We start from the raw sequence: 24,893 nt of genomic DNA on the forward strand, positions 1-24,893 counted from the left end.
GAAGAGAAGAGAAGAGAAGAGAAGAGAAGAGAAGAGAAGAGAAGAGAAGAGAAGAGAAGAGAAGAGAAGAGAAGAGAAGAGAAGAGAAGAGAAGAGAAGAGAAGAGAAGAGAAGAGAAGAGAAGAGAAGAGAAGAGAAGAGAAGAGAAGAGAAGAGAAGAGGATTACCAAGTAATCCCACCATCTAATTCCAGCTGCTTTCACCCATTACATGCACACACACACAACACAGTTGTCTTGGAAACAAGTAACATACAGTATATCTGAATCAGTGCAGCAACACGTTTCATAAGGATTCCTTCTTCTTTTCATTCTGTCGCTGCCTCATCGTGGTCTGGGCAATGGCTTTCCCCTTTTTTTCTTATCAAACACAAGGTGTTCTGCATACACACACACATACATAAGTATGTGTGAGTCGCTTACAGAGAGCTGAGACCACATCACAGACTGTTTGACTTTTCCATGAGCCAACCACAGAAGCATGGAGGGACGTGGGCTACAGAGATTGACATAATATATGAGCACATGAACATAAGAGTTGTTTGTGTGTCTCTGAGACAGTTAATGCTCGTGTGTGTGTGTTTGTCACAGTGTGTATAAACACAATCTGATACAACAAGAGCTCCTTTGACTCTGTGTGTGTCACATGGTGTGAGGTTTGGTTAACTGTCTCTCTGTCTGTCTGTCTGACTCTCTCATGTGTTTGTCAGGTAGGTTTGTCATATGCTGATATCAGCTGGCTTCAACCCCAGCTGGTCAGCAGAAACGTCCTCTCTTTTATACTTTCATTCATCCGTCCTCTTTTGCAGGACCTTTAATGCACTGAAAAGGTTCCATAGATTTAGATGCCAATAAAGAACCTGTATTTTTAAGAGTGTATGGTGCTTGTTTTCTTTTAATGATGAATAGTCATTGCATGGCAAAACCTGCATGAAGTTTTCTTCAAAATATTTAGGTTTTTGTTCCACAGAAGAAAGAAAGCCATACAGGTTTGAAAGAACATAATGGTTGCATTTAATGACAGAATTCTCATTTTGGGGTTAACTGATCCTCATTAGAACAAGGAAGTTAGCTGAAAATGTTTTCCACGTGTCAGCAGACTGATAAATGAAAACTGTGTGTGTGGATGGCGGAATATTTCCACTGCCTCACAGAAGCGTCTCTCTTCAGTCACATGTGAAGAGCTCTTTCACATCTGCCTGCCTCCAGCCTGCCTTGTCTCCATGGCGATGAGGGATTCCCTCCCAAAACACCCTCCACCCCACCTTTCCATTCAAAGCTAACCACCACACCCACAAACTCCAGCACAGGGTCAGAGCAGAGGGGAAAAAGAGTGGGTGTGGGTTTTTTCCCAAGAATATCTGAATGTGTGGAAGGGAATCCTCAGGACATGTTGCATAACTTTGCCATGGCAGGAAATGGAAATGTGGAGCACCAGGGTAGGGAGTACGTGTGGAATGTGTATGTGTTTGTGGAGCACAAATGGCTTTGGTTGCCTAACATTCTGTTACACACAAATCAAAAAATTAACATAAGCACACACTAAAAGTGACACTAAAGTTGATTATCGATTTCTTTAGCAGAAAGATAAAGCAAACATATTAACAGTTTCCCTTATGTCTCATTTAATTAATATCCCTCTCCATCAGAGCTCACAACTATCATTAATGCTATTAAATTCTGCTCCTGGTGATCCATCTCCCTGGGTTGGAGCTTGGAGTTTTAACTACCCTTCCATTCTATTGGACCCTTTTCAAAGACTTTGTTTCCACAGATATTAACATTGTAAATCTATTTTTTGTATTTCCATTAAAAATAATAATCATGTATGTTGTGTTATCGTACCTTGGCATTAAATTACAGTTAACGCAATTAACAAAGTTAACTAGTTAACGCTGCTGTGTAAGTGTTTCTAATACATCAGCTGAGGGAGTGACTGCAAATTTGACACATTTCTCTCTTCTGACTAATGTAAGCAATCTCTCAATATGTTTTCCTCTTTTGTAAAGTCATAGAAATACTGTCATGGATTTTTTCTTTTGCTACTGAAGCAAATGGGAAAGCAAAAATTATATTTGCTGTAGTTTCTGTTCACCACTATAGAAGTTTTTCCAACAGTTACGACTTCCACTTCTGAAATGTGAATAGAGTTCATAAAAAAGTAGCCAAATTGGAAAAGAAATTGTTTCAATACTGGATGCATTAATCAAAAACCCGGGAAAGAGGAAAACTATGCTCTAAATACAAATGTATTGTTAATAATTAAAACTAGACAAGGAAAGTTTGGATAAATACAAATGGATAGATAGACAGACAGACAGACAAATCGATAGCTGGAATCATTTTCGGAACATTTTTTTTCAGCTGATGAACGATAAAAACAGTGACAGCCAATCCAGAAAGAGCCAAAAGCACCACCTACCAAATTGGATGTTCGAAAAAAAGTGCAACCAAGGCAGCATTTCCACCACATATTAACGATTGATAGTTTTCAAGGTATATTCCACCCAAATGCAATGTTCTATTTTGAAATTCAATTTGGATGCTAAGAGGTTAGTGTTACATTCATTATTCACACAGGTTTTCGTTATGCAGTCATAGGACTGCAGCCCTGAAACTAGCCTCCACTACCGCAGGATAATGCATCTCAAAAGAGTTTGAGATTTTAATAAACAGAGCATTAATGTGCGTTGGTGTGGATGCTATATAGTTATTGTTATAGTGATTTTTATAGTTATTGTTCTTTGTATGAACGGCCTTTAATGTGCCGTCACAGGCGTATGTTCTCCCATCGGAATTCAGAGTCTGAATTATCTGTTCTTTTATACTGATAATCCTCCCTTATTATATTAATGGACGAACAGAAGGAGAGAGAAATGGGAAAATATTTGACCCTAGGGAAAAGAAGAGTCTTTTCTTTTCTGCTGTTCTTTTGCTGAGTTATTTTTCTACTTTAATGTTTCAAAGGCGAGAGAGAGAGAGAGAGAGAGAGAGAGAGAGAGAGATTGAGAGATTTGACTATATAAAGTGATGGTATGCTAGCTATCCCTGCAGGGAATATTGTTTGATGAATCAGAGGCTGTTGTTAAGATACAGAGAGCTGTTCAACTGTTACAACACCAAATTAAACTGTTTGATGTCATAAACACTGGGTGTTTCCATGGCAACCGCACAAAAAAGATCATCATGGTGACCGTCGAGACAACTGTGGCAAATGTGTGCTTAGCAATTGCGGCTCTCCTTGAAGATTCACATCCATGTGGAGTTCAGTGTCAACTTTAGGAAATCACTCATGCTATAAAATGGCAGATCTGGCCAGCTTCCATTGGAACGCACTGCTCTGAGAAAGTGAACATTGGCATAGAGCATCTGGAACTCACAAAGCAATAATTTATTTCCATATCCATCAACAACAGACTGTTCAAAAATGTTTACTAAAGGTTTGGGGCATGGTGCATGGAGCAACTAGTGCGTCCGTTGCCATGTTGAGATTTATAAGCAAAGCAGGCAGTTTCCAGTCTGTGGCAAGCTGAAAGTCTTTTCTCAGACTGATGTTTTCCCATATGCAGCACAGTAAAGAATATTTAGCTTGTTACTCAGAACATGTAGTTGCCATCGGCCCGTTCTGCCCACTGATTTAGAGTACTGCCCGGCACTACAGTCATGGTTGCCATGGTGCTGCTGAGTTACTCTTTCCAATAACAATGGAGGAGAGAGGTGTGTTTACACAGAGATTTATGACTGTGTGGAACATCAGCACATCCTTTCTGTACAGCTGTAGTAATGTACCAAATGCTCCCCACAGCAAAAAAAAAATATTGATTTAGACTTCTGTTTCTTGTGTTTCCAAACTTTTTTTTTTTACTTTGAACCAAATGCTACACAATCCCTGAATACAAATAAATACAAAGGCTTTGAAATTTGTATTATTATTATTATTATTATTACATTTTATTTATAGGTGCCTTTCATGACACTCAAAATCACCTTACATTGAAACAATCAACCTTAAACAACAATAATAATTATTACAGCCTAAACAGACCTAATACAAGAATAAAAGCCTGCCTAAAAAGATGTGTCTAAAGGCAAGATTTATGAAGAAGGTCAGATAAGTATGAAGGAGCAAGATTATTAAGTGCATAAGTAAAGGAGAAGTATTTTAATATGGTATTTAAACGGGAGCCAATGCAAGTGTTGTAATATGGGAGTAATGTGTTCAGTTATAGGAGTTCTGCAAATAATTTGTGCAGCTGAATTCTGTACTAGCTGAAGTTTATGGAGAAGACTATATACGGTAAGTGACTAAAGCACGAATTGCTTTAAGGATTGCTGTGCTCTTTACAGAAAGAGCCGGACGAAGACGATTAATATTACGTATATGGAAATATGCAGAGCGAATGACATTATTTATATGTGCTTCGAATGATAAAGTACTGTCAAATGAAATAAAACCCAAACTTTTAACCTGTTTAGACACAGACACTGAAAAATTATAATTATTCACTGAGGGACATTTAGAATAGGCCAGATTGTTTTTTGAGCCAACAAGAAGAATAGTAGTCTTACTACTATTTAGTTTAAGAAGATTTGATGTAAACCACTCTTTAATCTCAGCTACACAATCTGAGAGGATAGACGGAGGAAAAGTAGAGGTGGGATTGGAGGACAAGTACAGTTGGGTGTCATCAGCATAGCAGTGGAACTAAATACCACATTTCTTAAAAATATTATCAAGAGTTAGATAAATAATAAATAAGAGAGGACCCAATACTGAGCCCTGCGGAACCCCAGTAGTAACATATGAAGGCTTTGATGTAAACTTCTTCAACTGTACAAATTGAGTATGACCCGTTAGATAAGATCGAAACCAAGTCAGGGCAGTACCCATGTTTCCAATAGACTCCAATCTGTCCAACAAAATACTGTGCGAGATAGTATAAAATGCTGCTCTCAAATCAATCAAAATAAGTATAGATAGAAGTCCTGAATCAGCAGCTGCCAATAAATCATTGGAAATCTTAACTAATGCAGTTTCAACACTATGACGTGAACGGAACCCAGATTGAAATTGCTCATACAAACTATTATCGGAAAGATGATCCTGGACCTGGGCTGCAACAATCCTTTCTAGTATTTTAGAAAGAACAAATCCAATACATATCCAATCATTAATATTTCTTTAGTCAAAAATAGGAAATGCCAAATGGTTTACAGCTGTGGAATGCAAAGTGCTATATATATATATATATACAGTGGGTACGGAAAGTATTCAGACCCCCTTACATTTTTCACTCTTTGTTATATTGCAGCCATTTGCTAAAATCATTTAAGTTAATTTTTTTTCCTCATTAATGTACACACAGCACCCCATATTGACAGAAAAACACAGAATTGTTGACATTTTTGCAGATTTATTAAAAAAAGAAAAACTGAAATATCACATGGTCCTAAGTATTCACCCCCTTTGCTGTGACACTCATATATTTAACTCAGGTCCTGTCCATTTCTTCTGATCATCCTTCAGATGGTTCTACACCTTCATTTGAGTCCAGCGGTGTTTGATTATACTGATTGGACTTGATCAGGAAAGCCACACACCTGTCTATATAAGACCTCACAGCTCACAGTGCATGTCAGAGCAAACGAGAATCATGAGGTCAAAGGAACTGCCTGAAGAGCTCAGAGACAGAATTGTGGCAAGGCACAGATCTGGCCAAGGTTACAAAAAAATTTCTGCTGCACTTAAGGTTCCTAAGAGCACAGTGGCCTCCATAATCCTTAAATGGAAGACGTTTGGGACAACCAGAACCCTTCCTAGAGCTGGCCATCCGGCCAAACTGAGCTATCGGGGGAGAAGAGCCTTGGTGAGAGAGATAAAGAAGAACCCAAAGATCACTGTGGCTGAGCTCCAGAGATGCAGTCGGGAGATGGGAGAAAGTTATAGAAAGTCAACCATCACTGCAGCCCTCCACCAGTCGGGGCTTTATGGCAGAGTGGCCCGACGGAAGCCTCTCCTCAGTGCAAGACACATGAAAGCCCGCATGGAGTTTGCTAAAAAAACACCTGAAGGACTCCAAGATGGTGAGAAATAAGATTCTCTGGTCTGATGAGACCAAGACAGAACTTTTTGGCCTTAATTCTAAGAGGTATGTGTGGAGAAAACCAGGCACTGCTCATCACCTGTCCAATACAGTCCCAACAGTGAAGCATGGTGGTGGCAGCATCATGCTGTGGGGGTGTTTTTCAGCTGCAGGGACAGGACGACTGGTTGCAATCGAGGGAAAGATGAATGCGGCCAAGTACAGGGATATCCTGGACGAAAACCTTCTCCAGAGTGCTCAGGACCTCAGACTGGGCCGAAGGTTTACCTTCCAACAAGACAATGACCCTAAGCACACAGCTAAAATAACGAAGGAATGGCTTCACAACAACTCTGTGACTGTTCTTGAATGGCCCAGCCAGAGCCCTGACTTAAACCCAATTGAGCATCTCTGGAGAGACCTAAAAATGGCTGTCCACCAACGTTTACCATCCAACCTGACAGAACTGGAGAGGATCTGCAAGGAGGAATGGCAGAGGATCCCCAAATCCAGGTGTGAAAAACTTGTTGCATCTTTCCCAAAAAGACTCATGGCTGTATTAGATCAAAAGGATGCTTCTACTAAATACTGAGCAAAGGGTCTGAATACTTAGGACCATATGATATTTCAGTTTTTCTTTTTTAATAAATCTGCAAAAATGTCAACAATTCTGTGTTTTTCTGTCAATATGGGATGCTGTGTGTACATTAATGAGGAAAAAAAATTAACTGAAATGATTTTAGCAAATGGCTGCAATATAACAAAGAGTGAAAAATGTAAGGGGGTCTGAATACTTTCCGTACCCACTGTATATATAATAAAATGAAGGCAGACCACAAAAAAGAGCATTACAATAATATGGGAAGTGACTGAAGCATGAACAAGGATCACTGTGCTCATTACCCGAAAGAGCCGGACGAAGACGATTAATATCACGTATGTGGAAATATGCAGAGCGAATGACACTATTTATATATGTGCTTTGAATGATAAAGTACTGTCAAAGATGACACCCAAACTTTTAACCTGTTTAGACACAGACACTGAAAAATTATAATTATTCACTGAGGGACATTTAGAATAGGCCAGATTGTTTTTTGAGCCAACAAGAAGAATAGTAGTCTTACTACTATTTAGTTTAAGAAGATTTGATGTAAACCACTCTTTAATCTCAGCTACACAATCTGAGAGGATAGACGGAGGAAAAGTAGAGGTGGGATTGGAGGACAAGTACAGTTGGGTGTCATCAGCATAGCAGTGGAACTAAATACCACATTTCTTAAAAATATTATCAAGAGTTAGATAAATAATAAATAAGAGAGGACCCAATACTGAGCCCTGCGGAACCCCAGTAGTAACATATGAAGGCTTTGATGTAAACTTCTTCAACTGTACAAATTGAGTATGACCCGTTAGATAAGATCGAAACCAAGTCAGGGCAGTACCCATGTTTCCAATAGACTCCAATCTGTCCAACAAAATACTGTGCGAGATAGTATAAAATGCTGCTCTCAAATCAATCAAAATAAGTATAGATAGAAGTCCTGAATCAGCAGCTGCCAATAAATCATTGGAAATCTTAACTAATGCAGTTTCAACACTATGACGTGAACGGAACCCAGATTGAAATTGCTCATACAAACTATTATCGGAAAGATGATCCTGGACCTGGGCTGCAACAATCCTTTCTAGTATTTTAGAAAGAACAAATCCAATACATATCCAATCATTAATATTTCTTTAGTCAAAAATAGGAAATGCCAAATGGTTTACAGCTGTGGAATGCAAAGTGCTATATATATATATATATACAGTGGGTACGGAAAGTATTCAGACCCCCTTACATTTTTCACTCTTTGTTATATTGCAGCCATTTGCTAAAATCATTTAAGTTAATTTTTTTTCCTCATTAATGTACACACAGCACCCCATATTGACAGAAAAACACAGAATTGTTGACATCTTTGCAGATTTATTAAAAAAGAAAAACAGAAATATCACATGGTCCTAAGTATTCACCCCCTTTGCTGTGACACTCATATATTTAAATCAGGTGCATATATATATTCATCTTAGAAAAGAACCACTGCATGGTGGGAGTAACTACTAAAATTAACGTTTCCAAAAAGGTTTTTTTCACAACGTCATTAAATAGCCATTTTAGGTTCCCTAAAGAACCCTTCATGCAACAGTGAAAATAACCTTTTTCTTAGAATGAAGAACATTTGATAATCTGATGAACGTTTTCTATTTTTAAAAACTTTTGTGCGATGGAAAAGTTCCATGGATGTTTAAGGTTCTTCATGGAATCGTAGATGGCCTTATTTTTAAGAGTATACCTGAATGTAGCAATATTACTAAAGTTACTAACTTTACCTGATTTTTTCAGTACAGTGACAGCAGCTCAGTTTTTGTAAACTATAATACATTTTCATTTACAATTGCAATTAATTTGCAATCAAGTGTCATAAATCACTACAATCAGTTTGTATTTGTAGTATACATTTTAAAGTACTTTTCCTGTAATAAGTATGCGTAAGTGTGCTTCTTAAACGGTTTTTTGTATGCTGTTTTTTTTGTAGCACTGTGAACTAGTAGTAGTTCAGCTGTAGTTAAACTACTTTAAATTAAAAGTAGCTTGTAGCTCATACAGTTTCAAAGAAGTTTACCCAACACTGAACAAAAGAGAATCTTGAGAAGGAGAAGAAGAAAGATGGAGGGTAGGCGATCGAGTACAAACAAGATAAAGCCTCTGCCAAACTGAGAAACATGGGCCAAAAGCCAAAGTCATGCTGTTATGCCTCATGCCCGCCTGAGGATTAACTGCACAGAAACAACTCAAAAAGACACACAGCAATGGGCCGTGCCAGCAGTGGATATAGTCATCCATTCTGCTGTTGCCTTCGTCTGGACATGGGGCTTTCTGAGCGTCTGCTCCAGATCAATTACAGAGAATAACCCAGCCTCATCCACAAGCCCTCTCCCCCTCATAATCAAACAGCTATGCAGCGGATCCTATTTATAGCAACCACTAGTGCTTTTCCTTCCCTTCTCACAGATGTGTGTGTGCTAGCTGTGTTTTAGGAGCCCAGATGGCTTTCTATTCTCATAACTTCACCCTGCACGCTTCTTACTGTCTGTTTCACACACTTTTCCTCTAATTCTCTTTTTTTTCCTGGTCTCATGTGCTCCTTCTCTCTCTTTGGTCAATGGAGAAAGCACTGCTTCCAAAGTGACATAAGCCGTAGACAACAGGAGTATTTCTGTGACTTTGCCATATATGGTCTACCAGTGTTAGGGCCAGATAAAATACATTTAGTTATCAACTTACCTCACTATGTGATTGATGTTAATTATATAAGTTACATGATACAAGCATTCCACTCTCTGAAAGGTGGACAAGATCCAAGTTTTTCCTTCTAATTTCAGGCTGTGTATTTCTCACTGATCTTTGCTTGCCTGAAATATCCAATCTCTTTGATAACGAAATGTCTTAAAACCAATGCTACGCATCCAGGTTGAGAATTTCTGGACGCAATAAAAAAATTTAAAAAAAAAAAAGGTTTGAGCTCAGGTTTAAGGTTTTAGAGCTCATGACATGGATTGCTTCACAAAGTCAGTCTTTTGAAAATCGGCAAGACAAATTGTCCATATTTCAACCTATTCTTAACAAGAACAGCCCACTTAGACAGGAAGAGTCTGAAAGACTGAAACAAACCAACCGGTTCAGTGGATGTACATGACTAAAACTGGATCCAGCCCTTAAAGCAAAGTGGAAAGGTGTACCTAAAGATCTATTCAATGCACTACAAGCCTTAAACAAAACAATATGTTTTAATGATGCATTGCCAAAAATCAAAGATTTAATGGCACAATAAGCCATGCAGTACAGTGCAAGCAGATCGCTACCAAAGCTTGCCATTACTGAGCTGCCAGTGATATCATTATCTGGCCCTAATTGTAGCAGCCAACAAACTTGAAAACAGTTCCCCTTGGACTAATAAAAGCCTGTGTTTCCCTTGTTTTGTGCAATATGCATTATAGTGTGTAAACTATGTTGAGTGTTTACATTTTTGGAATTATAACTATATGTTAATAAATCTGTATATATGTTAATGTGTTAATGTGCATAATTATGTGTTAATAAATGCCTGTTGCATTTGCCTAAATATATCAAAAGTTTGGGATCAGCAAGAACAAAAAAACTGTAGGAATGGCTGCTGAAAATAATATTTTACAATATAATAAAATAGAAAATCCTTATTTTAAATTGTAATAGTATACACACACAATATGTTAGTTTTTTTGATAAATGCAGCCTTAGTGACACTTCTTTGAAAAACATTTAAAAATGTTGTTGACCTCAAACCCTTCAGTGGTGCATCTATTTGTGTGTTTGAATTTGAGTTGGTTGATCAGACATCTGCGCTTAAGAAAAATCTACAATAAAATGATTCTTCCTTGTATTCCTTTTTATATAAAAATAACTGATATGTTTTATTATATATTTATATTAGGCTATTTGTTTTATTTTTATATTTAATATGAAATTTGTTGGCTTACCTCATTATTTAGATCTTTCTTTAAAGGAAAAACAAACTTGCAGAACGTTGCAAAATCTAAAATAGCATGGCAACTAAATGGAAGACATTTTTACTTTTACTGTTAACCAAAACACACTGTACACATATAATGTTTAACTCACATAACAGTTATCAGTAACAGTCACATCAAATGTGTTCAAGAATTTGAAGTTCAGGCCAATGAGCCATCAGAATTTTGGAGGCAGGGAGTATCAGGGTGTGAAAGGTACTGGCAGGTTTATAAATGCGTGATATACTGGGAGGGTGGAACGGAGTGGTTGCAAAATGGGATGAGAAGCAAAAGAGCTGGATGGAGACAGGGGAGTGAGGATTCCTGAAGTATGAATCAGCACGGTAAATATGAGCTCCCCTTTGTTAAGACACCACACCCTACCACACAACCTTCCTCTCTCATTCCTTTTCCTGCTTTTACTGAATAGAAGAGGAATAATAACTGGAATATACCTCTATATTCATGCCCAGAGGGCCCAAGAAGCAACAATAAATTATGTTAAAATGTTTTAGAGGTTTATTGTAGTCAAGCATTTAAAATAAACCTTTGAATTTTAGTAATGCAGTGGCCTAATAAAAGCGACTTTATTCTATGATATGCGGGTCAACTCATAGGGGCTGATATGTTTGAAAAAACACTTTTTCTCAGTAACCTCTAATGTTAGTGGACGCTTTTGCACACAGAAAAAAATACCATATCTGACTGCAAAAAGAACATTTCTACAAAGGGATAAACAAAATATTACAGACGTCACTTTTAAGTCTCTCCCGAAAATCATGTTTCATTCGAAAATCTGTCCTATTAAATAAAATGGGGTTTAAAATGGATGTCCTATTAAGTAAAGTGTAAAAACGGAAAAGTTGCGAAATCCAAAATATTATGGCAACTTAATGCAAGACATTTTTTACTTTTACTGTTAACCAAAACACACTGCACACATATAGTGTTTAACTGGTGCCAACTGATCTGAAAACTCTTTTGTCCCACTCAAATGAATATCAAACACATAATGAAAAGGGAGAATGAAGGTGATAAAATTATGTCAAAAGAATGTTAGCGCAAGATAGAGAGAAGCAGAGAGAGACAGTTGTACCAGCAGCAGATAACAAGATGAATGTTTATGATGATATAGAGGGGTCAGAAAGGTGAAGAGTCAGCAGTACTAACCGGTAACACCCTGGGCAGCTAGTTTCTAGGTAATAGCCTACAATTATGATTCCTATCTGCTTGAAAGGAAAAAGACCAAAATCTCTATAATAATTTGTCTTGATTATGTTTTTTTTTTATTCAAACCAGTAATAAAGTGTGACAATAACATCATAAAATGAGCTTTAGTACAAATTTGTAATATTGACCGTCTCCTCCTTATACTGTCTCTGCATTAGTCTAACTAAATTGCATTATGACTATCTTCCAGTAGCTTGCCGAGTAACTTCCACACTGCTTGACAGGCGCCTCAACGATAGTCCATACTGTATGAAAACTGTTATTCTTTTTACTTGGAACAGAATGGCTCAGTGGGGTGAGGAGAGAGTTGTCTTGTTTGGGCAGGGACACGGAAAATCCCCTAAACACCCATTAACTCATGACTCTAAAATGTCTGTCAGACAAACATTTCACAAATTATGAAATATGGAACGTTGGCCTACTGTGCTAAAGTAGACAAATGATTAGAATACTCTTTGTCCTACAAAACATTGCAACACATCCATGAAGCATGCAAATCAGACATGTATGTAATTATCTAATGGTTGGATTTGCATGCCATTGGTGAGCAGACATGGCTCTGATGAGTTCAGTACTTTGCATATGACATGTATTAGGCCTGAAACATATGTTATGCAAGTGCATGAATGTAAACACTTCTACAGTGACTACTAAAGCTTGATTTCACACGACCAGAACACAATTCACACATTCTTAGCATTGCTACAAAGGGTGCCATAGTTGACATTATCATTAACTGTTTTTGAGAGTCAATTTTCCAAACAAACTTCAAAAGAATTAGCGGTGATGACTTTGGTGTTGCCTCAGGTCACCGGCCCGGCATATGGGCAAAAAAAGTTGAGCTTACAGCCAACAGCCAATTAACCTACATTCTGCACTTGCATGAGAAGAAATAACTCTCCTTACCAGCAGGTGGCAGTAGTCTGTATTCATTATTCAAAAAGGGAAACCCAGAAGAGCTTGGACTTTGAAAATGAAAATTAAGCCTTCTTGCTTTTGTCAATTTTGTTTTTCTTCACATGCATTGGTTCGCTAAGCACAACACCAAATCAGAGCGATCTCTCTCACAAATGGACTTTGCTGCCAATTCAACATGCTCAATCAGCCAAAAAGCCACCAACAGGGCTCACACTATTTCAATGGAGTGGAACACACTGCAAAAACTAGGCCAACAGCTGATCACAACAGCCCGATATTGTCCAACCGTCACAGTCTTTAAATCAATTACTGTTATGACGGAAGAACTAGTCACTTGATTTACCAAAGTTTTGCAGGTTTGTGTCATTAAATCTTTGAAAGATATTCAAATTTTAGTTTGAATTTGGTTTCTTTGATGAACGTAAATGAGATATCCACTATCAAAAATATATATTTCGCTTTATATCTGTGCAATAATCTATACTCATTAATTTTGGATGGACAGAATATGTTCTTGGCCAAAAAAAACAAAACAAAAAAAACTGTAATAGAACACAACTGATGGCGAAGTCAAAATTCTGGCAACTCGAAACATAACACAAGAATGCACATTGTATGGGACGAACATACATTGTGTTCAAAGGATGAACACCCGGTGTTATAAACAGTGACATGTAAGACTAGTCTTGCATATTTAGTTTACCCCAAAATGGGCCAGTAGTATTTGCACAGTCACTTAACTTCTGCTGCTTGACATCACGAAGTAAGGATCATTATGAAATTAATATTAGCCATAGAAGAGGTGCAGATTTTGCAATAAAAAGACTGCAACAATTAACGCAACCTGTAGTAAATTACATGCTATTTTCTTATGTTTTATATTCAGAATCGTACGAGAATCATAATCTCTATTTGAAACAAATGAAAATTGTGATTCTCAGTTTATCCAGAATTGTGCAGCTCTGCTCCTGTGTGTCACTGACTGTGACAGGCAAATGGTAATTTTGAGCTCTGACCGAGGGGGGTAACAATCATTTCAGAAGTGAGGGGGACAGAAATGTCAAATATAATAATACTTTTTTTGTCTAATTGACAGGTTTTATTATTGTTGTTGTTGTTGTTTTCCTATCTCTTACTTTTAATTGGCTGAGAAATCAAATACACTGCTGGACAATAACCAATAATTTGTATTCTATAATATTTTCCCTATATTTTCCTAATGACAATTTGTTGCAATGATTTGTTTATCACTTTTAAAAACTGATAAAACACTTTTTCCATTTTTATCACAGAATAAGGCAGAAGATATATTTTATAGTTTCTATAGCCAACTGTAATAAATGCTATGTCAATTAGCACTGCATTGTTCAAATGCTTTTTTTTTTGCCTTGGAAATGACTTAATAAAAACACACATAAACCATATATTTTCACAATCGTGAGTTTATTGTCTTCACGTTTCATCAGTCAAAGCATTTATTTTTATTCAACTTAGCTACAGCAGAGATTGCTTTGGCCACGATAGCTGGATGCCTTTATCCATATTAGGGATTTCCTGGCACGTCATAGTTATTACTTCAAGAGTCAGTTTTGGACTTTCACTCAGGCTTTGAGTATGAATGAATCACACTGCATGGCAATGTTTACGCCTCGGTCACTGTCTTTACTGGGTGTTTTCAGGGAATATTTGCATTTATTCACATGCGATAGGATTAGTTACTCATGTGCTAGACTGTCATGATTTTGGCTAATGCAGGACACTACAGATTGATGTACATCAGAGGGGATTTAGAAGTGGGTATCCGCAATGCTGACTGAATAAGAAGTGGGAATATGCTGTATACCTGCATATGCCCTGCATTATACCTCTGCTTGCAGGTTTTCGCATCTGTATTTGCATACTTCACTATGTTTCTGGCCTTATCATGTTGAATCACCCAAATAATCTAAGACGAGGGAGTAAGTAATTGAATGAATGAAAAGAGTGGAATTTGATCTTCCTAAACTTGCAAAATAATAACAGGGTGGAATTGTGATGGACCCTCCCTCTCTGATGAGTGAAGGAAGGATGTTCGGAAGAGTAATTAGTGAATTGTGTGTGCGTGGGTCGGGAAGCTCCAGCCTCTTCTGACTCACTGTGTGGAAACTCTGAATGTTCTTGCACCACTGTGCAAAGCTGCAAGCTATTACACATTTCACTATACAGCCAAAAAAAAAAAGAACTCTAACTACAGACAGACTGTCTGAGTAACTCTCTCTGACTATTTTTGCATGAAGCTACCCTTTTTCTTGCTTTTCCCACTCCCCTCTACTCTGTCCTTAGCCTCTGTTCTTCCATTCCCTCTTTCCCTATAACAAACCACTCCCACCCTTTTAAAATAGTCTCTGGATTTTGCTTGTGGTATTTTCCATCTCTGAGAAAAAGAAAGAAACCTTCTCTACATTAATCCCGCATGACTGCCATGTAGGAGAGAGAATGCATGTAAAAACATGTCAGTGTTCGTTTATTCTGCGACCATCAAACAGAATCCTGCTTTTTAAGGCAGCAGGTAGCCCAGCTGAGGCAACTGTAGTAGTAACACAGTGCATGCAGATATAAAAAAAATGTACATCAGTTCACACTAGAAAAGCTTTACATGATTGATTAAAAAAGTATTTGTTTACCTTTAAATGTATACATGTTATTGCATTAGATAATAACATGTCATATGTACAAGATGCTGCTAGAGCTTCTTCTCAAAACTCTTTTCTTCATAATTTTTGATCAATGGCTTTTAATCATATGGTGATTTTAGTAGATGTATATATAAAGTGAACCCTTCTCAGGTTCACACAGGTCTCCTAGCAGAGTAACCAGAGGTGTCATTTTGTACATTAAATATGAACATTTCACTAAAAACATGATCCAAACATCTTAATATTAATATTAATTCTACACTTAATTTTAATAAGAATGGGGCCCAATGCATGCAAATGTCTGTGATCTTAACAGAAAAGGTAATGATAATTTTTTACCAGGACATTATCTTTTTTTTTCTACAGATTTTTTCCTCCAGTGTAACGGTAGGCCTATATGTGATATTTTAGACTCAAACTTCTTTTTGTTGAATGTTGCACTTAAAAAGTGTGCTTTGATATTTTGTTATGTAATGCAATGACATTCCATTTTAAGTAAGCAAACACTTTTTAGGGCCACTGCAAATGCTTATATTTATTAATGGTATTATGTAGCCTACTCATTTTTACCAAGGCCACACCCTACAATTATGACTGTGACATGTGATGTACCCTGAATATTTCATATTGCACTCATTGTGTATACAAATGTATAATGCAAATCACCTTTACAAAAAACATTTGTGTAAAATATCTATGTAATTTATGAATAGAAAGAAAAAACACCAACACAATTTCTTCAATTTCTCAAACGTTTCTCCTAGACACCAATAACATTAAATGGAGCTTTTTTTCTCTTGAGAAAAAGACAACAGAAATCTTGCATCTTAACTCAAGTTTCAGAAGAGATCTCAACCTGTGCTCAGATTTACAAAGAAACTGGAATCTGAAGTCAGAAGTGAAGTCATTGTGAAATAAGGGATTTCAATATGAACGCTTCTTATTAAGTGCCTCCGAGATCTAAGCTATTCTGTCTACATTTTATGGATATATACTCATACTGCATGTCAACAATTGTCTCAGTTGTGTCCATTTTTACTTATATAGAGAATTAAAAAAACAAAAAACATCTGAGACAAAGTTGATATTTCAATGAAATGTAACTAAGCTATGAAACCTGATCAAACTCTAAGCAATCCTAACTGTCCTCTGTGTGCACACTCCTCACCTGGTAGATCATGACTTTGAAGTTTCTTCTCTTCAGAAGTTCATTTTCGTTGCTCTCCAGGCGTTTGATCTGCCCGGCCTGTTTTTCTAGGTTCCCCCGCACCGTCTTCACATTCACACTGACTTTCCGCACCTTCTCCAGCATCTTATTGACCGTGTTGGCTGTGGTGGTGTGGTTTTTGGACAGTTTGGTGAGCTCCCCCTGGATGCCCGTTACCGATCTCTCCATGTCCCGTTGACGGACTTCCAGCCCGGCCTGCGTCTGCTGGATCTGGTCCACGGCCCCAATGATTTTGTCCAGCAGCGCCAGGACCATGACTCCATTCATCTCACCTTTGTCTCCCTCACCTGCCTCTTCTTTCTCATCAGCAACTTTTGCTTTGTTTTCAGCGATGACCTCGTCTTCTTCATCAGAGGCTGGGAGGTTGATTTCATCTTCTGAGATCTCAGTAAGGGATCTGTGTGGGTCAGGCACCTCCAGGTGCAGATGGCTGTCTTTAATCACTTCCATGTTTGAAAGCTTGAATATGTGGTAAAATAACGTGGAATGTGAAAGGATACAAGCAGTGGAAAGTTCTGTGTCCTAACTCGCCTTTCTTTCTGCTCTCAGGATTCCCCTCTAGAGTTCACCTAACTGTTCCCTCCTCTGTCACACTCAGCACATCTGCTCTCCTCTCTCTCTTTCTCTCTCTGAGTGTGTTTGGGATCTGGCCAGAGCAGTGGAGGCTGGCAAGCAGGCTGTGGATGGTCTGTACTGCATGAGCGCTGGGTCGTGAATGCCACACTTTCCTGTGAAACCCTCCAGACAAATCAGCTGCGTGCCAGCTGCCTTCCTCTTACCCACTGACACTCCCCCTGCACACTGTGTGTGTGTGTGTGTGTGTGTTGGAGAGCAGTGCTCCACCCAGTGGCCTGCATTGGGACCCCATTGTGGAAAAAAAACACAAATGAGATCTCTGTGGAGATTAACTTTTCCCACTGTCAAAACAGTTTACATTTAAAGATGAAGAATCCAGTTATATCAGTGGTATAACAAATAACCAGACTGAAATCATATGACAAAATGGGGATTCCATTGTGAAAAAGAAGATCATGTTAAGCATTCTTTTAAAAGAGTATTTAAAACAGAAATAATATACTTAAGTGCAAACTGAATGTATTGTTTTCAGATACTTAATTGCATGTTAAAAATAAAATTGATTATAGTTTACATTTATATAAAATGCAGTTTGACCCACCTAAGCAGGACTTAAATACATCTTTATATATCATTTCATAATTACTTCTATTGTCTTTGAAATATGGTTAAAGTGCTCCGCTAAATGTAGTGACAAGCATTTATAGTAAACTAAAATATATTCAAATGTCATTTCTATTGATACTTTTATGTCATATATGTAAATATATTTGTAATTAAGATGTTGCAATTTTGTAGAGCCAGTATAATATTTAGTATAAAGTATTTTACATGTATATTTTTATATACTATTTTTTATATTTTTAGTTTGCCATAAATGCTTGTCAGTATATTTTGCAGTAAACTTTAAGCCTATTTCAGAATTATGAAATTACTTATAAAAAATTTACTAAAGTCCTAATTTAACATAGTTCAACTAATTGCATTTAGTACAAATTTAAACTATAATACATTTTCATTTAATTGTAAATAATATGCAATTGTTCAAAAACATTACATTCAATTCACACTGTAGTATATTATTTCTGTAATAAAGACTGTAATAAGTCAATGATCTTTGCACATTAATTTTATAGTTCTAAATTCCTATTGTATATAAATAACTGTCTCATTTGTGTCTACTTTTATACCTCCAGATGAACTCTCAGAGAAAGGTGATACTTATATGTCACATTTCCAAACTCCATTAGATCTTTTGAGCAAGCTCTGAGTAATTTTTTTTCCCCTTGTGGATAGTGCTGTATATGTGTGAAGATAACATGAGGTTCTGGAGAGTGTAACCGTATTAGACAGGCACAGACACAGCGAGAGCTGGAATGTGATCCAGACCTACAAGGTTTTTAAGTTCCCCAAAGGCCCATTGTTCCCATGCAGCACACCAAAGCCACCCAAAGGGAAGAGTTTACAAAAATAACTTAAGCTCTTATGCACATGGGCTGCTCTTATGCCTGCATGTGTACACATGTGTGAGTCTGTGTATTATTACAGCTCATCTCTCACTGATAGAATGCTGCTGTTTACAGTTTTAGAGAGAATAATGTAATATTCAGTGGAGATTGATTGACGATAACATTATTGTATTTCCAGTGGAATGGAAAAAATGGTTTTGTAGATCTGGACTCCAAAAATGAGCCTCTCAATATCAGAGAGTATATCCACCATCTTCAGAGCTTTGAGTGTCCAGGTGATAAATGAAGTTCTAAATAAACTAAAGCTAGAATATATAATATAAGCTATAGATGGGTAGTTGACAAATAGGCAGTATAATGACTTATCTTATTTAGTATTTTTATCTTGTTTCTAGTCAAAATATCTATTTTTTTTTTAATCAAGTTACTTTAGATAAGCCAAGTGACTTAAGATATTTAGTCTTGTTTCCAGGGGGAAAAAACTAAATTAAGTGCATTTTGCTTAAAACAAGTAAAATTATCTGCCAGTGGGGTAAGTAAAATACATTTTGTTGCTTTGCAGCCTGAAATGAAGACGGACACAGTTTTTGTTTTATCCAGCTGTATTTACTCAGTGCAACTTATAATAATTTAATAACAATTTATGCATTTAGCAGACGCTTTTATCCAAAGCGACTTACAGTGCATTCAGGCTATACATCTTTTGACCAGTATAACTTATAAAATCCAAGTGAAAGATATAACACCAACATGTATTTCCGTGTCCTCTCTCCCAATCATTTCTCTCCCTCAATTCTTTCTGTCTCAAAAACAAAATATCACATTTTATACCTAATTTCATGACACTTTATAACAGTGCAAAAACATCAGAAAATATTTTAACTAATGCAATTATTGCATATAAGAACACTGAAAATGATATTAAAAAAAAAAGAATAACAAGGAGATAAACACATCTTATTTAATTATTTAAAATGCTTCTTAAAGAGACCTTGTCCTCTTGTGTGACATCTTTGTCTTCTGGTGTGACAGTACAGGTGTCACACTGGTGGACATTATCTGTCACACCAAAGGATGTTTCAGCCTTTTGTGTTAGTTTATGACCTTGCTAGTCCTAGCTAACCTAGCTAATCATTAGCAGTTAGCAAGACACATTTTCCATGATTATGTAGTTTAACATTCAGTTTTAAATTAAAAATATATATAATTTAGGGGTGTCGCACCAAAGGACAACAAAAATGTAACACTTTTATAGTGGTTCCAAAAAAAGTTAAATATTGTTGTCAGTGGAATTGCCCGATTTCAAATCCCGAACATGGTGTCACACTGGAGGACATGGTTTTCAGTGACAAAATGTACCAAGTTCCTACGCTTTTAGAATTATATGAATGTAAAAAATGATTGTCGTTACTAAAATAGACACTTGTAAAAATTATGCCAGAGGTATTTATTAAAATTTTTATGCTTTTCTTTTAAATTTATAAAAGTTGTAATTTATTTTATTATTTGTATATATATTTTTTACTTTAAATTATTGAAACATGTCATTTTAATGCCACCAGTATTTATAATTTATAAGAATTTATTTTTGTTCTTTATGATAATGTAATATTTCATAGTAGTATGGCATATGTAATATTATACATGTATTATATATTATATTTCTTAGATTATGTCTTATTTTTTATTATTTGTTATTCCTCAAACATAATATTAATATCACCAATGTTAATGTTATGTAATAACAAATAATATATTTTTATTGTTGTTGTTTAGTATATAATAGAATATTTAATGTAACTTATTAATATGACATATATAATACTTGTATACGTGTGGATAGGTGATAAATAGGCAGTAAAAAATGTTTTTTGTAAAAGACCATTTTTGAAGAAGAAATACATATATTTATGTAGTGTGAAGTCTGATGTTTGAGAAAATATAAGGGGTCACTAACTTTTCAATTTTCGTAAATTTTTTCACGTTTTTTTATTTTTACATTTTTACTGAACTGTACCGCAAATTTGTCCTATGGTGTGATATAGCAAAAATTAAGAAAAAAAAATTAATAATATACAAATAGCATGAGAGAGATTTATTTTAATTGTTAGACACTTATATTCATATAGTGTTATTTATTTAATATGAAATTATGAATAACATCCTTTTTTCCCTATGACTTGTTGGACATTTTCAAGACAAACTTTGACAACAAGACAAACTTCGCTGTCATCCGTTCAAAACTGCTGAAAATTAAACCATTTTCAGATGAGTGATGATTTTATCAACCCTACTGCAATACTCAAATGTTGTGTTGTTGTTGTTGTTTTTTTAAAAGATATTACGAGCTAAAACAAATCTGAGGTTCTTTTATGTGTCACACCATAGGACATTATGTCACACTAAAGGACAGAATTGGTAGTTACTGCATTAAAGAGAAGGTGAGAAGTATTACATTAACGAATTTCTATTTAAATTTGAACATGTCAAAGGAGAAAGAAACTTTAATATTGATACAAACAATATCATGTTTTTTTTTTTAATAATAATAATAATTTTAATCAACAAAATTCAAGGTGTGTCCCAAATCGCGTACTTATGCACTATTCTATGACGTTTTGTATAATAGTGCGAATAGTGCGTTCACACTGAAAATTCCAAAAAGAAAAAGTGCACAATTCATAGTGCGTCATTTGGGATGCAGCTTCAGTCATTTAGTCACTTAGTCAATCAGTATGTTACTGAAACTCTTCTAGATCCTCCCCGCTGCATGTGCGGCACAGCTAAATATGATTGATATTCAAACTATATTCATTAATGATTTTTTTAAAGTACATGGCTGTTTTTAGGCATCATTTCAATTCTATTTACTTTCTGCATTGCTCTCATCCCTTCTGCGTGGAGCTCTGTTAATTTTCGCTCTATACAGTGGGTATAGAGAAGTATCAACTCCTTTAAAATAATCACATTTTGTTGCTTTGCAGCCTGAAATGAAGACGGACACAGTTTTTGTTTTATCCAGCTGTATTTACTCAGTGCAACTTATAATAATTTAATAACAATTTATGCATTTAGCAGACGCTTTTATCCAAAGCGACTTACAGTGCATTCAGGCTATACATCTTTTGACCAGTATAACTTATAAAATCCAAGTGAAAGATATAACACCAACATGTATTTCCGTGTCCTCTCTCCCAATCATTTCTCTCCCTCAATTCTTTCTGTCTCAAAAACAAAATATCACATTTTATACCTAATTTCATGACACTTTATAACAGTGCAAAAACATCAGAAAATATTTTAACTAATGCAATTATTGCATATAAGAACACTGAAAATGATATAAAAAAAAGAATAACAAGGAGATAAACACATCTTATTTAATTATTTAAAATGCTTCTTAAAGAGACCTTGTCCTCTTGTGTGACATCTTTGTCTTCTGGTGTGACAGTACAGGTGTCACACTGGTGGACATCTCTATTAGTGCTATTGGATCTTAGCGCTGCGTTTGACACTATTGACCACAACATTCTTTTGCATAGACTAGAAAACTTTGTTGGCATTAATGGAAGTGCATTAGCATGGTTCAAATCGTACTTATCCAATAAAAGAAATGATGAATAAAAAACGTTTATTCTAAAAGATTTTTGTGATCAGTCATAAAGTTACAGCAACATTCACATTAAAGGGGTGATATGATGTTTTTTTAAAGATCATTATTTTGTGTATTTGGTGTAACAGAATATGTTGACATGCTTTAATGTTCAAAAAACACATTATTTTTCAAATACTGTACATTATTGTAGGTCCTCTATGCCCCGCCTCTCTCAAACGCTTCGTTTTCTACAAAGTCCCTCCTTCCGACAAGCGCAGTCTGCTCTGATTGGCCAGCTGACCCAGTGCATTGTGATTGGCCGAACACCGCAAGCACTCGTCGGAAATGTAACGCCCCTTACCATAATCGCGAGCTTCATCTTTCAAAATAAATGTAAAGACAGAGCCCGAAAGGGGAACAGAGTCGCGTGACAGACACAGTGATGAAGCTGGTATGTGTTTGCAGTACACAAGCCACGGACAGCTGACTCCACTGTGATGTGACCCTGTCTCTCTCTCACACACGCGCGCGTGCACGCACACACACATGATGCGCAAAACTCCGCATTTGAACAGTCAATAGCAAATACTTAAACTAATAACAAAACAGTAGCTGATTCAGAAGCGCCAGATTGTCATAGCAAAGTCAGAATTACCTCCTCTCCTAGGTTCACGAAACGGTCGTCCATAAAATGCATTGCTGTTCTGTTGTAAGTAATCTTAATGCATCTACTTTCGGAAGGCCAAATATAGTGCTTTTGCTTTCGCCTAGAAACACACAGTGTCTCCCTGACATGGCTGCTTCAACTCTAACTGCGGTTACTGAAACCACGCTTTCTTTCTTTGCGTGAACATTTGGGCGGCATTATGCAAATGTTTCCACATAGTGAGGTAGATATGTGGGGCGTGTTAGAACGAGCCGTTTTAGGGGGGCGTGGCAGAGTCTTAACTTTGATAAAGAATATCTCTTTGGTTTTGAGACTTTAGTCTTTGCAACTTCAGGGATCTTATCTATGCACAATCAGCTTGTAACACTCCAAAGAGAAAGGAAAACTTGAAATCGCATCATATGACCCCTTTAAAGTGGTTAAGCAAATAATATAATAATAATAATCGGCAGGGATCCCAGACCAATACAATTAGTGTGCCTCCTCTATTTTAAAACCCACGAACCGCCACTGTGTGGGGGGGTGAGGGTGTATACACAAGTGTGAATTGTTCAGTCATATGTAGGTTTCTCACCTCTGGTTCTTCAGTAGTTACCGACTCTAAATATATCCAGATTCATTACAGAGTCTGTGCTACATTTTTCTAAGGTCTGCACTCTCACCTCTCAGTGTTACACTGGCACACAAACTTGCATCATTCAGTCTATATCAGATAACTCTGAGTAAAAGTCTATAGGCTATGGCTAAATAATTCAATAATCTGGGACTGTACAGAAGCTTCATATAGCTTAATTCTTGATTTAAGATTTGAAAAAGTTATAAAATCTAAGTGAATTTACCATGGTTCCTAAAAAAATAGGATTCTGAGTTAGGATGTGTCTCTAATACAGCTTCTGGTAGCAAACTCGTTAGACACAGGGTCAATATTATCAAAAAGAAAATACTTATAAGAGCTCATAAAGCCTATCTCTCTTGTACTCCATGCTATCATAGTGCATAGCTTGTTATGCATTGATATTAATATTTATTAATATTTAAATCACAAATATTTCATTATAACAGTACATGTTTTGTAAATGGCCTATGGATTCTTTTTTGAAAGGCTGAAGCATGGATGGATTTATTACCACCTATCTATATCCAGTGTTGGGAGTAATGCATTACAAAAGTAATAATATTACAGTAGTATATTACTTTTTGCTGTAACGCAGTAATATAATGCATTACTAATACAATTTGGGTAATATTATTACTCGTTACAATCTCAGTAACGCAAGGTACAACAACATATTTTAACTCAAAATTAAGTGGTGAATTTACTAACACTGCAAAACAGCACCAGAGAAAAAATTCCACGGGTAAAATAGTTTGTCTATCTTCTGTTGCTGGAATTAGATGGTTGAGATGACGTAACTCAAAAGTAGTGTAACGCATTACAATTCAGAGACAGTAATATTGTAACGTAACTGATTACTTTCAAAAGACAGTAACTAGTAATATATAATGTATTACATTTTGGAAGTAACTTGCCCAACTCTGTCTATATCTATGAGACCATCATATTATCATGTTTTATGTATATTATAAACATGTTTGTACGTTTTTTTTAATGAAATGTAATAAAATATCACCCATCCAAAATTAAACATAGTAAAATTAAGAATAATCTTTTTTTTTTTTTTTTTTTCCAACCTGTGGGACATACTACAGAATTATCTTTTGTTCCCAAAAGTAGAAGTATTGGTTTTAATGGATGAACACGTTAACAAGAACAACCAACAACAAAAAATAAAAAGTTTAAACCAATATATGAACATTGTTCATAGTAAAAAAAAAATAAAAAAAAATTTATATATATAT

The 24,893-nt window shown here is 36.1% G+C and overlaps 1 protein-coding gene across 1 annotated transcript in view; it reads right to left on the reverse strand.

The window, feature by feature from the left end:
• The window catches only part of LOC107755710 (polymerase I and transcript release factor-like), a 25,815-nt gene extending 8,344 nt beyond the window's left edge, over positions 1 to 17,471 (reverse strand). Inside the window, exon 1 of the mRNA XM_016572592.1 lies at positions 16,667 to 17,471. Within this exon, the coding sequence (XP_016428078.1) occupies positions 16,667 to 17,176 (510 nt within the window). The 5' untranslated portion in view covers positions 17,177 to 17,471. The remainder of the gene's footprint in view (positions 1 to 16,666) is intronic.
• Between the last annotated feature and the right edge of the window lie 7,422 nt (positions 17,472 to 24,893).

Source organism: Sinocyclocheilus rhinocerous, unplaced genomic scaffold (genome assembly GCF_001515625.1).
Source record: "Sinocyclocheilus rhinocerous isolate Xijiao unplaced genomic scaffold, SAMN03320098_v1.1 scaffold1193, whole genome shotgun sequence".
Taxonomy (NCBI): domain Eukaryota; kingdom Metazoa; phylum Chordata; class Actinopteri; order Cypriniformes; family Cyprinidae; genus Sinocyclocheilus; species Sinocyclocheilus rhinocerous.